The 16,116-nt window shown below is 38.0% G+C and overlaps 1 protein-coding gene across 3 annotated transcripts in view; it reads left to right on the top strand.

Moving 5' to 3' along the window:
• The window catches only part of LOC149231865 (putative protein phosphatase 2C 21), a 342,884-nt gene extending 327,081 nt beyond the window's left edge, over positions 1-15,803 (top strand). For 2 of the 3 annotated variants that reach the window (XM_089379292.1, XM_089379291.1), the window contains one exon: positions 13,314-15,020. In XM_089379292.1, the coding sequence (XP_089235418.1) occupies positions 13,314-13,770 (457 nt within the window). In that variant the 3' untranslated portion in view covers positions 13,771-15,020. Of the gene's footprint in view, positions 1-13,313; positions 15,021-15,330 lie in introns of those variants that run through there. The other variant, XM_089379293.1, reaches the window with a different exon arrangement.
• Positions 15,804-16,116: the final 313 nt, after the last annotated feature.

Raw genomic sequence — 16,116 nt, 5'->3', positions numbered from 1 at the left:
TCTAGAAGCAACAAGAAGTCACTAACATACCCTAAAAGTAAATTAAAAAAACACAAGTTAATGAGGAAACGTGGGTCGTACGGCCCTGAAACGCGTTTTCGGCCGTACTGGCCACGTTTCCGTTTCGGGAAACGTGGTAGCATGGCCGGAAACGCATTTCACGGCCGTACCAAACGCGTTTCCACGTTTCGTACCCATTTCCGTACGGAAACGGACCTCTGTACCACGTTTCCTCCAACATAGATGATGAAGCATCAAGAAGTTATAACAACATCGTTATGAGCAGCATAGGTGCATGATGACATGGAGCATGGACAACAGCATGATCAATGAGATCATGGACATGAAGGGTGGCATGATGATAATCATGATTAGTGTAGCATATGCAGTGGTGCAGCAAGTGGACCAAGATGTAGCACTACGATAGGTGAAGCCGTCACCTTGAGAAAGTGGAAGCAGAATGTTTTCAACTGATCTCATCATTATGCGAAATGATCTAGATAAGTCAAGTGTTGACTTCTATTGTAAATGTACTATCTCTCTCTCTCTTTCTCTGCTGAACTGAAGAACATAAAAGAAGAATTGATCAAGGGTTTCCCCACACATTGTGGGGTTTGTCCTTGGCTAGCGCCACATCTTGTGTCCTCTTGTCTTGGCTTGTCTTCTGCAATTTATATTTATGTTCTATCTGTAGTTTACTTTATGCTGATGTGATTGCTAATATGGAAAAGAAATTAAATAAATTGCTCTAGCATAGAACATACCTAAAATTTAGCACTTGGCCATGGAGCTGACTTGTGCATGTAGGCTCATGTCGGCTAGCATCAACAAATTATTATATTTTAACTTGAAAAATCATTTTCTCTCAATCTAAGAGGAGTTAGAAGATAAGTACGGGCTCGTTGGAAAGGGGAAAATGTGCTCTACAAGCCTATGTCAGTTCCATCTTCAATTAGGGTATTTTACCATCAATAAAATTATATTTGTGAAACTGTCATCATTATTTCATCCATGGAAGCCTTCGGGATTTTATCTTTATGTTTTTGACATTCAAAGTAAAGGCTCCTTTATTCGTTTAAGGCTTGACATGAATGGAATGGACCTAATAGGATCAGGGCTTCCTTAGGGCATCATGAGCATCATTCAACAAGGCTAGGGCATCTTTTCAATATTTCTTCATGGGCATCTTCAACAAGGTAACTTCTTTCTTAGGGCATCTCCAACAAAGCTTGGGCAATGCATACAAGAGCTAGTTATTAATGACCGACATGACCGATATGGCTAGCTTCAACAATGCAATTGTGATATCATAATGACAATATTGCTAGGGCTTCGTTATGGCAAGTGCATCTAGAATTTCATTAATATACTCATTCACCTAGGGTCTAGTCAAGTAGCTAGGGTTTAGATCTCTTAGGGTTTGCACAATATCTAGGGTTAGGGTTTGCTTCAACAATTCAACTATGATGCCATCAATGACAACTTTATTCAACAATCTCTCCCTTTGTCATTGATGGCAATACTCTCCCCCTTTCTGCATTCTCTCCCCCTTTGACATCAATGACAAATGGGGTGCCCAAGTACTCCCCCTATTAAGCTACTTCTTGACATGCTGCTCCATATTTTCTTCATCAATGATAGTTCTCCATGATATATATGTTGCTCCCCTTGTCATGGTGCTCCTTCTTGTTATGTTTCTCTTTGCAACTCCCTCTATCATTATGCCTTTCTTTAATGGACTTGCTCCCCCTAAGCCTTTGCATGCTTTCATGGAAATGGATGAGGTAGATGATGTTTGCATTTCTTCATGTGATCAACCAACTCCCCCTGCCTGCATAAACTCCTTTAGCTCTTCTTTTTGCTCAAGACAAGAAAGATTGTTGCCTTGTGATCAAGTGGAAGACATCTTCAACAATGGATGTGTAGTGAAGACACAATATCATGATTTTCTTCAATGGAATTACTCCCGAGAGATGATCTATCAAGAGATGATTGTCCATGTGTGACTCATCAAGGGTTTCATAGGGCTCTTCATAGATAGCTTCTGCAGGAATAGTCAAGAATCACAAGCTCCCCCTATTAGTATCCTTTTTGGCAGAATTTTATCATCAAGACTTGGAATATCATATCTGCCAAAGATGTACTCATTAGATCAACAACATGAGTTGATGTCTTGAGTGTTCAAGAGGCTTTTTGATCCAATTTGCTTCCTTCTCCATACTTGTGTAACTTTCTTTTCTTGCTTGGTAATCATGTTTCTAGCTTGTTTAGGAACCCAAGTCATGTTACAATCACGAGCCATATGTCCAATGATATGACATTTGAAGCACTCCATCTTGTTCATCAAGGAGGGAGCATGAATTCTACTTGAAAAATTGCTTCTGGGGGATTGATGGGGACAATTATATTTGTCCTTGTGTTATTCCCTATAATCCTTTTCCATGTGCCCAAAATTTGTACAAGAATAACAATAACCAAAAAATATACTTTTGTACCTAGAGGTTGGAGCTTGCTTTGATGAACTTTTAAGTCATTCTGCCTTGGGATCCTTTGATGATATCCATTGCCTCTTGCATTCTTGACACCATCTGCATATCTTCTTGGAGCAGGGTTTCTTCCAATGACATCTTGACTCTTCTCCTTGCTTTTGCTGGAACTGGGGGCATCAATATTTCTTTGAAGCTTCTCCACATCCTTGTTGTTTAAAGCATTAGGGTTTGCATCATTTTTATTTGAGGGTTCACCTATTTATCCAAGACCTGGTTTATCAAGAGGAGATCTTTGATGACTTAGAATGTCATCTAGGGTTTGAGAGCTCTTTAGACTCTTGTTTAGATGATCAACTTCTTTTCTTAGGAGATTAATTTCTTCTTTCATCATCTTGCATTCTTCATCCTTCTTTGCTAGATGGTTCTCCATTTCTTCCTTCATTCTAGTTGCTTCACATGATTGGAGCTTAAGTGAGGTGATTTCTAATTTTAATTTTGTGATATCTTCACCCTTTTCTTCTAGTTGGCATTTCATGCCATTTCTTTCCTTTTCTGCTTCATCGACTTGTCCTTCCAGGAGGACCAAAACTTCCATCACCTTTTCAACTCCTTGTGCTTGTTTCTTTGCTTCTTCCAACTGAGATTTAAGGGAGGAGACATCTTCCTTGTATTGACCAATTTTTCTTTCAAGTTTGTTCAAGTCTTCATGTCTTTGTTCAAGATGGCTTGACAAAGTTTCTTCCCTTTTCTTTGCTTTATCTAATTGATTTGTCATGGATATGACTTCTTCATGATACCTTTTCTTGTTTTGATGCAATTCCTCCTTTAACTTGGTGAGCTCCTCATCTCTTTCTTGTACTTGAAGCTTAAATAGGTCAACTTCCTTCCTTGTCTTGTCAAGGTCATGGTCACCATTGTGTGATTGCTTCTTGAGCTCCTCAGTTTCCTTTTTCAAATTGCTTATCTCTTCTAGGGCAGTGACAAGTTTTGCCTTGAGATCTTCTTTATTTTCTTCATCTTCTAGGTCTTTCTTGGTCTTGATGTCTTCACTCTTATTTTCAGCTTCCTTAATGGGTTCTGGATTTCCTTCTTGCTTCCCATCATCTTCTTGACTAGAGGTCATGGTCAATGCTCCTTTTGAGTGAAGATTTTGAAGTTTGTCCCACATATCTTTCGCTGAAGAACATTTTTCCACGTTGGTTTTTATAGGATTTGGTAGCCCACTCAAGATTGCCTTTATTGCTCTTGCATTATATTCCTTGGATTCTTCTTCCATTGTGCTTTCAGTAAGAACTGATTCCCTGACGTCAAAACCTTGAGCCATTAAAAAATCTTCATTCTTTTCTTCCATATATCAAAGTTTCCATTGAACAATGGAGCTTTCTCAATTTGATTATCCATTGAGGAGGTGACATCTTCGACGAGTTTGCAAATCTTCTTCCTTGGCTTTGCCATATGTGTTCTAAGGATTTACCTTCAAGATGTCAGGCTTTGAGTGAAGGCACTGGCTCTGATCCCAATTGTTGGAAATACTGGAGGGGGGGGGGGAATTAGTATTTCATTTACAATTGTTATTTTACCAGTTTTAGATCACTTATAAACTGAACACAGAATGAATAATAAAATAAATAATTCTATTAATCAGATATATCGAGGACTCCAATCCTCTTTCTACCATAAAGCGAGTATAATAATAATTAGGGCTCCAACGCTAGATGAAGACACCAATCTCTAATCCAATGGGCTCGAACCTGCACTTTGCCAAGCACCGACTTGGACTTCACGAGGCTCCAACCCTATCTTCCATTTCTCCAACCTTGTCTCTATGAGGCACCAACCCTCTCACTGGGGCTCCAACCTGGTCTTCTTGAGGACTCCTATCCTCTAGGGCTTCAACCCATTGCTTTAGACCTTCAATATGAATTCAATGGTTTTTCGAGGCTCCCAATATCTTTTGGAACCAGCCCTGAAATTTTTTTCACCTTCAACAATGCCCTCAATCGATCTCCAAAACACTTAGCTCATCAATGACAACTTCATCTTCTCAGAAGGTGTCTCCACAACTCTTCATGTTACCCAAACAATTTCTCCAAGGTCACATCATGAGGGCCTTCAACAATGCATCATGATTTCCAAGGATGCCTCCAAGATCAATTTCTACTAGTCTTCTAGATGTCTTCAATAATGCCTTAAGGTGTCTTCAATAAGTTGACCCAAGAAATGAAGGCTTCTCCGAGGTATGCTCCAAATCTTCAAGAATGCTCAACAAAGTCTTCACAAGTCTTCTCAAATCAATAAGTCTTCACAAGATCTGCATGCTAGACTTCAAGGGATCAAGGGCTTCTTTAAAAGTTCTACAATGTTTTCAATCACTGCTCCAATACTCAAAGGCTCCTTTCTCTTCACAAGTCCTCAAAGAATCAACTCTTATGGCCTACAAATTTTCCCACCTAACAGTTTTGAATTCCTTAACCAATGATTGTTATTATAGTTTAAAACAAGCCACACTAGAACTTCACACTTTTCTTAGACTACTCCACACATAGGTCCGAGATGTTTTCTCTCCAAAATTTTGAGCTTCTCTACTAATCACAAGTTCAAGGCTTGTGTCTTGTTACCACAGTTTTACCATAGGTCTGAATTTCTACACACACCACAGTTCGAGCTTCACAAAGGTCCGAGCTTCCAATCACTGATTGTTCACTGGTTTGAAGTTTATGAGCATAGGACCAAGGTGTTTTTCCTTAAGGTGATCTGAGCTTCACAAATGTTACTGCTCATAGTTTTGAGTATGGTTTGAGCCCTCTAGAAGGTAGTTGTCACATGTGTAGATCCTAGGTAGGTTGTTGTAGCTCTAAAAGTTTGTAACAAGGCTTTCACCACAGATACGACCCTTTTCACCAGTCTATCCGAATCACTTGTTATAGGAAATTTTCCACAGTTTGAGGTGAGGTTCGAGTCTTGTTTCTCACAAATCAAAGGTGTTAGTAGCCACCGGTCCAAGCACTGTTTTTAAGTTGAGCCATTGTTCCGAGCTCCACAACAGTCAACGAGCTATCACAGATAACTGTCTTCAAGGTCCGAGTGCAACCACAGGTCTAGTTAATAGACCAAGCTCCACAGGTGATAGTTCATACACCTGTCCATAGGTATCTCCAAGATGATTGTTCTTTAGATCCGAGCTCCTTGTCCAAACTTGAATGACAACTCACCATAGAAATTAGCCCAAACAATAAGCTTCTATATCCTCCTCAACCTCCTGTCTACTTTTGTGCCTCTTATCCCTAAATTCTTCACCGAATTTGATCCCTGGAATGAGGAGTTTGAACTTGTATTTATACTAGTTTTGACCTTCAATGAATAGACACGTCCCTTGGCCATGGAGTCGACTTATGCATGTAGGCTCATGTAGGCCAACATCAACAAATTATTATATTTTAACTTGAAAAATCATTTTCTCTCAATCTAAGAGGAGTTAGAAGATAAGTAAGGGCCCCTTGGAAAGGGGAAAATGTGCTCTACAAGCCTATGACAGTTCCATCTTCAATTAGGGTCTTTTTACCATCAATAAAACTATATTTGTGAAACTGTCATTATTATTTCATCCATGGCAGCCTTTAGGATTTTATCTTTATGTTTTTGACATTCAAGGTAAAGGCTCCTTCTTTATTCATTTAAAGCTTGACATTAATGGAATGGACCTAATAGGATTAGGACTTCCTTAGGGCATCATGAGCATCATTCAACAAGGTTAGGGCATCTTCAACAAGGTAACTTCTTTCGTAGGGCATCTCCAACAAAGCTTGGGCAATGCATACAAGGGCTAGTTATTAATGACCGACATGACCGATATGGCTAGCTTCAACAATGCAAACGTGATATCATAATGACAATATTGCTAGGGCTTCGTTATGGCAAGTGCATCTAGAATTTCATTAATATACTCATGCACCTAGGGTCTAGTCAAGTAGTTAGGGTTTAGGTCTCCTAGGGTTTGCACAATATCTAGGGTTAGGATTTGCTTCAACAATTCAACTATGATGCCATCAATGACAACTCTATTCAACATCCTTAGGCGCAGAGGCAGTTCGAGTCGCTCGTTGGAGGCTCAACGATTGTCGATTGGAGTTTTGGCTATTTTGTGGGTGGTTTTGTCTTTTTTGTAGGTGGTTTTGTCTATTGATGTCAGTGATTTTGTAGTGGATTTGTTGAGCTGAGATCAACATTATTTTGTGCGCCGAATTTGTTAATTCTAGTAATGCACAGAGTTTCCTAGACACAACCTGCACAGGCATTGAGAGAGAGTTGATTCATGGAGCAAGGGGTTGGAAAAAGGTTGGGTTTCCGAAGTTAAATTTGTAGGAGAGCGTGAGGAAATTTCCAGTGGTGAATTTGGGCCTAATTTAGCAATGCCAAAACTGTGGAGTGTTTTTTGGCCAAATTAGGCAATTCACACTTGTTGGGGGTCACCGAAGGTTGATGGATTCAACCCAAACCTTTTCTAGGTTTTTGTGGGTTTATTGAGAGGAGTCCCCAACAAATTTTACAGAATTTTCTGAGCAGATTTGAGGGTCGAAATATCAACTCCATTCCAACAGTAGCAACAATATTTCAAGAGTAGAGCGTAGTTATTAGGGGCGAGCCATTCTACCACTTGGGTTCATGAGATATTTCTGGGTTTTGCTAGGGCATCTAGTGAGGAGGCCACCCGCAAAGTTTCAGCTCATTCTGAGCACTCTTCATGGCAGAAATTCTAGTTCCATTCAACAGCCAACAGTAACATTTTATGGGTGGGGCACAATTTTTGGTGGAGAACCTCTTCGGCACTTGAGTATCGTACTCTCACTTGAGTTTTGCATAGCTTGCAGTAGCAAGCACTTATGATGTACTTAGTTCTCCACATTAACAAAATGACTCAGTAATTTGCCCTATTTCTTGTGTTTTATTGACTGGTGCATATGTAGTAAAATTTATTTGCTATAGTCTAGTTCATGTGTTTATTATTAGTTGTAAATTTCAATTTGGTATATTACATTGTTTCAACCAAAAACATCCCCTAACACCCAAGAATTGAAAAATAGAAGGATCTCTACACATTGAAGATAAAATTGTTAGATCACAAGGAGTTAGATAACACAATGAAACACATGATCTAGGGATACCCACTAGTTTGATTAATTCAAAATGCTTCTCTAAACTCAAATACTAATACAAGATACATGTGCAAATAGTAAATCCACAAATTGGTTTAACAATAATTTAGATTAAAACCAGTAGAGCATTAAGAACAAATCCAAAAAAAAATTACCATAGAAGATAGAAGAGGAACACCACCATGAATTAACCCCAAAGACTTCCTTTATATTATTCAGAAAAAATATGGAGCTTCCTTAGCCAAGAGTTTGATTATAGTGATTAAGAGAGACCAAAGATGATTACAATGAAGAGCATGAGCTCAATTTATAGAAAAAATGAGAGATCTAGATCCCTCTCCAAGTGAAAATGGCTAGGTCCCAAAAGTTGCACATCTTTGACTTGATCCCATGAAGAAAAATGGCTAGATCTTCCAAAAAAAATTGTTTCCCTTGATTGCCTATGTAGATCTTGAGGAAGGAGCTCAATTTACCTTGAAGATTGAGCTGGATGGACCAAAGGTTTTGATCCCAGACCAAAAAATATTTTTCTCAATTTCCTCCTCGATAATCTCTCATTGAATTTAACGAACTTGAACCATCTTATTAAAAAATCGATTTTTTCTGGACCATTCGCTATTGAAGAGGACCAAAGAATTCTTGTGGGACTTTTCCTTGTTTGATTCGTTGAGATTCCACAAATTTTTTTACTTGATTCCTTTCTTGGGAAAGTCCTCATTCTTTTAAAAACTTTTTTCACTTTATGTTTTCTCTCATTTTAATTCTCTGTCGAATTTCTAGCTAATTATTTACCTTTTTTCTAGCTAATTATTTACCTTTTTTTGCAAGAAATTATAAAATATGACTCTAGAGGGGTATAGACACATTTTTCCACCCTCACAGTGTGTCCAAATAGAAAGTTGAGGTATTGAGGTGTAATTTTGAGTACTCATACCCTTTACAACTTCTATAGACATCACTTTTACATTTTTACATCAAATATTACATAAAAATCTCGTTTAGCGGGGGAATTTTGACAATTAAACATTGACCCATAGACACATCCAAATTCTGCGAAATTTTATAGATGATCTAATATGGGGGATTTTACATCGACTCTACACACTAAGTCTCATCTAAGACTTTACCATCAAGTCTGACTAAGTCTCATCTAAGACTTTACCATCAAGCCTCACTCTAGCTTTGGGGTCTATTTGGGAGAAAAATTTAACCAATTATTTAGTGTTGAGAAACACAAATAATTAGCTAAGGAAAAAAAACTCCCTAGAGTGAAAACTTTCTAGCAAAAATCTTAAGCTACCTAGGTGTGTTACATGGCTTTATATTCATCATACTAGAATCATTTTTACATCATTACAATGACCCAGCGAGGCTACAAAATTTGGACTACAATTGATGACCAGACGATGCATGATAATGATAATGATGAATTCTGACTTTCTGACCATGATGGAATGCTTTGAACTGTGTTTTGGCATGGAACCTTTGACACTTTATGTGGTTGACCCTTGTGGTCAACAGTCCAAAACCATGAGCTTTGATCCACTGAGTACATTTTTTCTACTAGTGCAGAAACCCCAAGAACTTAACTGAATTTTATAGTTAGATGGTTGGCCGTTCATGGGCTTCGAAACAAAATTTAGAAGAATAGATATAGTGATGGACTTATTGCTATTGATTCTATGGTTCCTATAGGGCGTGGTCAGCGAGAATAATATCTATTATCATGGCTATGTGATACATTTTGATTTTGATGACATCAAATGATTCAATGAGGAAATTGCAGTTTATGGTTCTGAACTTATATCTTTTTTGTGTATTTAATATTCTAATTTCTTGTGTTTGATGTAGTGACTAGTATCCATATTTTCTGATTGTTCTTAAATTTTGTATATTTATGTCTATGTTTTATTTTTGTATTTGTAATTTTTTTAATGTGTGTGTGTCATTTTGGGGTTCTACGTGTCCGTGTCAGACACTTGTATATGTATGTCTACATGTCCATCACGTGAATAGCATTTAACAGTGTCAATATAGATTAATGAACGACAACAATGGTAACAACTGACTTAATAACAGCATGACTACCATCGAAATATCATATAATTTAATATATTAAATTATAGCATGTAAAGCTCACATAAAATAATAATCCTGCCATTATTATTCAGACACATCCGAAGAAAAGAAACACGAGGTTCATACTGGGAATCCCCTCCAATAGGAGAAAAACCACTCTGAAAAATAGAGTACTTGTCTCAGTTGCATATCCAATATTACAGTGTTCCAGTATTGCTCATCCTTGAATAAACTCAAAATAATAGAGGTGAACAACCACCGTAGCTCCAAGCCTATGTATTCCTTATGCTAGGCGAGTGCTTGACCAAGTCAATTCAAATGACTAGGCAAGCATGCTAGCTTTTGCTTATTTTAATAAAAAAGGGGTCGTTTGTCATGATACGAGGAACAATACAACGTGGGATTGCTTGGGAATCATTGCTACTTCAAGTGGTCAATGTTTGTATTGAAGTATTTGCATGGGATGTGAGAAGTAACCTGCAACTAGTGTACTATGTATCCCCACCCTGTACTTGAGTTCTTAATGCCTGGGATATACTTAAACATATGGTAATTTGTATGGGTGAAATTTACTGTGTTGGACTTTAATCAGGAAACCATGGTTACAGGCCCCACCCAATCTTTGCCATGTCACCATGTTGGATTGTACTCAGGGAACCCTGGGTATATGCCCTATCCAATAATTTGTATGACAACATCCAACTTGTAATTCTAATGTTATATCAGTGTGTATAATATCGCCGAAATATTGCCGATTTTCGGAAATATTGCGATATTTTCGGGGAGACGAAATATCGCCAAGAAAATATTGCGATATTTTGTCTCCCCGAAAATATCACAATATTTCCGAAATATCGGCAATATCTCAGGGAAATATCGTGCTACGACCTAAAATATCCTGGGAGACGGCAAAAATTGTTGCCGCAGCTATAAAAGTCCAATTTTTTTTTCAATCATTTTCATTTCTGATTGCTGGAGAAGGAAGGGGAGAGTTATGTGCTTGCTGCCAAGGAGGGTTTGGGTGTTGAATAGCTATTATCGTCACCAACAACGAAGATTTTGTTGATCTAAGCTTGAAGAACAGTTAAACAATTTCATTTCTTCCATTAATAGGTATGTTCAAATAAACCCCTATGTTAATGAATTTTTTTATAGTTTTAGGATTATTTTTGCTTGCCTATTTGCCTACAATCATTTTTCTTGTTTTTTTTTCCATTTGCTATGATTTTCATGCCCATGAGCAAATGCAAGGGTTTTCTCCATATTTGGAGAGCAAACTCCATTTTTTTAAAACTTTAAAATACACCCTCCTATTGTCATTTATGGTTTTTCATTGAATTCACATTGCGAATAATGTAGCAAAAAAATTATTTTGTAAAATGATGTGGTTATTACTTATTAATTCCAATTTTTTTTTTTTTTTGTGCCCTAGGTTTGAGTTATCTCACTACAAAATTCAAATATGCCAAAAGCCTTGGACCCATTTTGGGAGTATGGGAACCTTGATGGTGGGACAAATCAGGCATATCTTACATGCAAATTATGTGGGACCAAGATGACAGGAGGGGTTACACGACTGGAATACCAGCTGGCTAGACTGACTGGACATGATGTTGGGATTTGTACAGTTTCTAGTCCGGAGCTTATACAAAAAGCCCTTAAGGCAATTGATGAAAAAGATAGAAAGAAGGAAGAGACAGAAAGAAACAAGGTTGAATGTGCAGGTAGATCTTTCGGGATATCTTCTCCTGATTTTGATGTTGAGGGTAGTGGGAGGGGCTCCACAGCTGGCACATCATCACCTGCTACTGCTAGTGCGAGGTCATCATTTTTTGTTCCACGAACAGTACATGGATCACAACCTAGCATAAAATCGTTTGTTAAAAAAAAGAAGCAAGAAGCAGATAGAGTCATGGGGAGGTGTCTTTTCTGGAGCGACTTACCTCTCAGCATCACCAAAACCAATCCATTTTGGCAGCCAATGTGTGATGCTATTGTTATTTTGGGCCTAGGGTACAAAAGTGCTACATATGAGGAGTTGCGGGGGCCAATTCTTCAAGCAGAAAAGTAGGACATCAACTCTAGATTGGCAGAGTTGAAAAAAACATGGGAAGTTACTGGATGCACAGTGATGTTTGATGGTTAGACAGATAGGAAGGGTAGGACCCTTCTAAATTTCTTGGTACATTGTCCTAAAGGTACCATGTTTATTAAATCGGTGGATGCATCAGAACATATCAAAGATGCAGCAACGATATGTGAGTTGTTAGATGGGTTCATTCGGGAGATTGGTGTGCAGAATGTGATGCAAGTCATAACATAAAATGCAGCGAATTATGTGTCTGCCGGCAAGATGCTTATGGAGAGGCATCGCACATTGTTCTGGACTCCGTGTGTAGCACATTGTCTCGATTTGTTGCTTGAGGATATGGGGAAACTCTCCTTCATCAAGGAGGCGATTGATATGGCTAGGAGCGTCCCCAAGTTTATTTATAACCATGCTTTTGTTCTTAGCCTCATGAGGAAGTTCACTAGAAACAAGGAGTTGCGGCGTCCTGCGATCACACGTTTTGCCACAAACTTTATCACTCTTCAGTCTTTGCTTCGATGTCAGTTCAAGTTGAAGCAAATGTTTGTGTCTGACGACTGGCGTAATTGTAGATACAACAAGAGACAGGACGGGAAAGCCATTGCAAAAATGGTGTAGTCTGAGACGTTTTGGCGTGGAGTAGAAGAAGCATGCTCAGTTAGTGAACCTATAGTAAAGGTTCTCAGATTAGTAGATGGGGAGAAGCCTACAATGGTTTATTTGTATGAGGCCATGGATAGGGCCAAGGAGGCCATTTGTTCTTATACTGCAGACAAGGGTTCTGTTAGCCTTGATAGGCATATGATGTTATGGGATGTGATTGATAGTCGGTGGACAGAGATGCTTCATCGACCCATTTATGCAGTAGCACTCTTTCTCAACCCCGCATCTTCATACAAATGTGGCTTTGATTTTGATGGCGAGGTGATGGAAGGGCTCCATTCCTGTATTCATAGGATGGCACCTGATCCTGAGCTTCGTAGCAAAATCAATCACAAGATACAGTATTATCGGGATTGTGTTGGCCTATTTGGCTTTGATGATGCTATTAAGGAAAGGACCCTCTTCACGCCACGTAAGTGACAAGTCATCACTCATTAGAAATTAGAATTTTCAATTTAGAATTTCCTTACTTATAATTCTGTTTTTTTTAAATTCAATTATGTAACTTTTATTTGAAAGTTTAATTATGTTTTAAGTTTTTGAATTTTTTATTTCTTTATTTTATTGTAGATATTTGGTGACGAAGCTATGGTGCAAGGGCACCAAATTTGCAGAAATTGGCCATAAGAATCTTGAGTCAAACATGTAGCTCTTCAAGGTGTGAGTGCAATTGGAGTGTATTTGAGAAAATACATGCAAAAAAGCACAACAGGTATAACTTTGAGCTCTAGCCTTCAGTTGAGCAATTACACTTATTGTAATTTTTAATTTTTAATTTATGACCTTCAAGTGTCAAGAGTCAAGAGTCAAGACTCGTTAGTTTTCTTAACACTCTTACAGGTTGGAGTTCGCACGCCTCAATGATTTAGTGTATGTGCATTACAACATCCGACTTCGAGTGAGGCAAATAGAAGCACCAATGGATCTAGATGCCATTTCCTTAGACAATATTGATGTATTGTCTCAGTGGAGGGTGGAGTCTGAGGAGCCCATCTTGGAGGAGTCACCTTCATGGTTAGAGCCAGATGATCCATTAGAACAGGGGCAACAAGAGGAGGAGGAGGAGGAAGAGGAGCAACGCTCGGAGGAGGAGCAGGAGGAGGAGGAGGAGGACATTGTGGGAGCATCAGCATCAGCATCAACACCATCTGCTATAAATATAGGAGAGCACAGCTCCATACCTAGCACTCATTATTTGACATTAGGTGCAGAGGCAGGGTCAAGGCCTTCTACTACTAAGGGCAGGCCTGGCAAACAGCCCATCATGTTTTTCCGTAAAAGGGGCAAAGGGCAGTGATTTCAGATTGATAGCTGCTAGTTTTATTTGATATGCTACATATAACTCATGATGATGAGATACTTTTATATATGTGATGTTTTTTTGTATTGGTTCTCCACATTTGAGTCCTTGAATGGACAATTATTAGGGATCAGCAGGATTTGGTATCGCCTTTGATGTATCATTTCTATTTGACATCATATATCAGTGCTTTCTTCATATGTATGTGCCAATGTGTTTATTTCATGTTGTTATTGCTTTATATGTTTAAAAATCTGAAAAAAAATGAATATGTTATGCATTTTTTATGCTTGCCGATATTTGCCGATATTTTCGCTGATATTGCCGATAAGATATTTTCTGGACTCTCGCCAATATTTTGCCGATACCGATATTTTCAACACTGTGTTATATTATATATGAGTTTTATAACCAAAATTACAAGAGAGTCTTCATCGCCTCCTATTCATAGATTACAAGAGAGTCTTCATCACCTCCTATTCATAAATGTTTCCAAAACATCAGTGTCCCCAAAAAATTCATTGTTTCATCCCTTTTTTTTTGGATATATCTCCATACAATTGTCAGCTTCGGAATGGGTTGCTTTTAGAAAATATGGAATGATCAACCATTCCGAGCATGTGGAGCTCACTTGTTAACCACAATGAACACTTCCGAACCCTAAATCTGAATAAATAAGAATGATCATTAAGCGCTGTTTTGATGTTGAGTTTTCTTAATTCTGCTATAATTTTAATTTTTCTGCATCTGGATTCTGCGCAAGTAAAACGTACAAGTTATTGATTTTCTATTAAATAAATTCTAAATTCCATGTAAAATGCCCGGCTTACCAATCCATTCTATTTTGGGATTTTTTTTCCTTGTTTGTGGCAACTTGGCAAATAACACATCGAATGCAACCTCCCATTTTGTGATGCATAGATTGTTGGGACATAAATATATTCCCTATTTTATGTGAAGCTTTCTATTCAGAAAAGGTAGATTTTGTCGGCAAATGCGCCTTGTTTAGTGATGTAATTATTGGCTTATGATGTAAACCTTACTAAGCCTCAAAAAAACTCCATAAGCAAACAAACTTGTCTATGGGTATATAACGCTTCTTTCAGTAAAACTTGCGTTTGTGGTTTTAACCCTAGAAGTGGTGTACCGAGTTTTTACTGATGCTAATTTTCTTATATTGTTTTTGTCCAGGGATGTCATGTCGAGCCAAGAGGTTGTCAACTTCATACATGAACATATTGATGTTGTAAGTCTTGAAAACTTGATCTTATTGACCATGCTTGCTTGCTCTGTCCCAATCAAAACGTGGAGTCATTTTTCATAGTTATTTTCTAGGAGGTTGGAGTCAGAAGTGTTTGACTATATGCAAATGGTCACATCTGTGGGGTTGAGGATTCAAGTTGTAAAGGCCCGTATTTAAGTTGTTAGCTAGTGTCGGTGAGGAATCTTCCCTCTAAAACAGCAAAGACATGCCACTGGAGATTGGGAAAGGAGGTGTGAGCCGTAGTTTGAAATAAAATTATAACGTGTTGATTTATATTTTTTTATAAATTGCAGGAGAAGAATCTTTCAGCAGTGTGCGAAAAGGTTCTTGACAAATGTCTTGCTCCAAGTACAGCTTTAGGTGAAGGTTGTGACAACATGACCATTATTGTAGTGCAGCTCCAGCACAGACATTGAAATAGATGTTATAGCTTGATCTGCACTTGAATTTAGTACTCTTCCACTGCTTATGTAAAAGTATACTCACATTTCTTCCTAACCTTTAGGTCATATTATACATGCACATGCATATTGATAGCATGGTAGGGTGCCAAAACAATTTCATTTTGTCAAAGCATTCTGCAAATTGGCAGGTTATACTGGATTGTATTGTTAATTCAGAACAATGACCAGCATTAGAAGAATGCTTCTTGCTGCAGAAGTACGCTGGCCATCTGGTCAAAACAAAGAATTCTACGAAATTGTAAAAGTGTGTTATTGGTTGCATTGAATACTCACCCCATGTCTATAAACTTTAGATTTATGTACAGAGTCTTCAAGTGTCTGAGGTTAAACTTGAATGCAAACTGCATTTCAAAAGTTTCCAGTGTAGACTTACCCTCCAGGCCTAGAGTTTTTCCCAGAATTATTAATGCTGCCTATTTTCTCAGGTGATGATATTTGTTGTCCTGGCGAGAGTAAGCTTCTTGTATGTACATAAACTCTGCAGTTGTGAAAAGAGTAATTAACATAACATACATTAGCCACGTTGGAGATCAATTTTACTGTTATGTATACTGAGTATTGTATTGTATTTCTATATATATATATTTTATAAGTTTCCTACACATGGTTTATATA

This window comes from Pinus tabuliformis, chromosome J, assembly GCF_031772625.1.
Source record: "Pinus tabuliformis cultivar Carrire ecotype Pingquan chromosome J, CPIR1, whole genome shotgun sequence".
Lineage (NCBI taxonomy): Eukaryota > Viridiplantae > Streptophyta > Pinopsida > Pinales > Pinaceae > Pinus > Pinus tabuliformis.
This window is presented reverse-complemented; position numbering and strand designations above follow the sequence as displayed.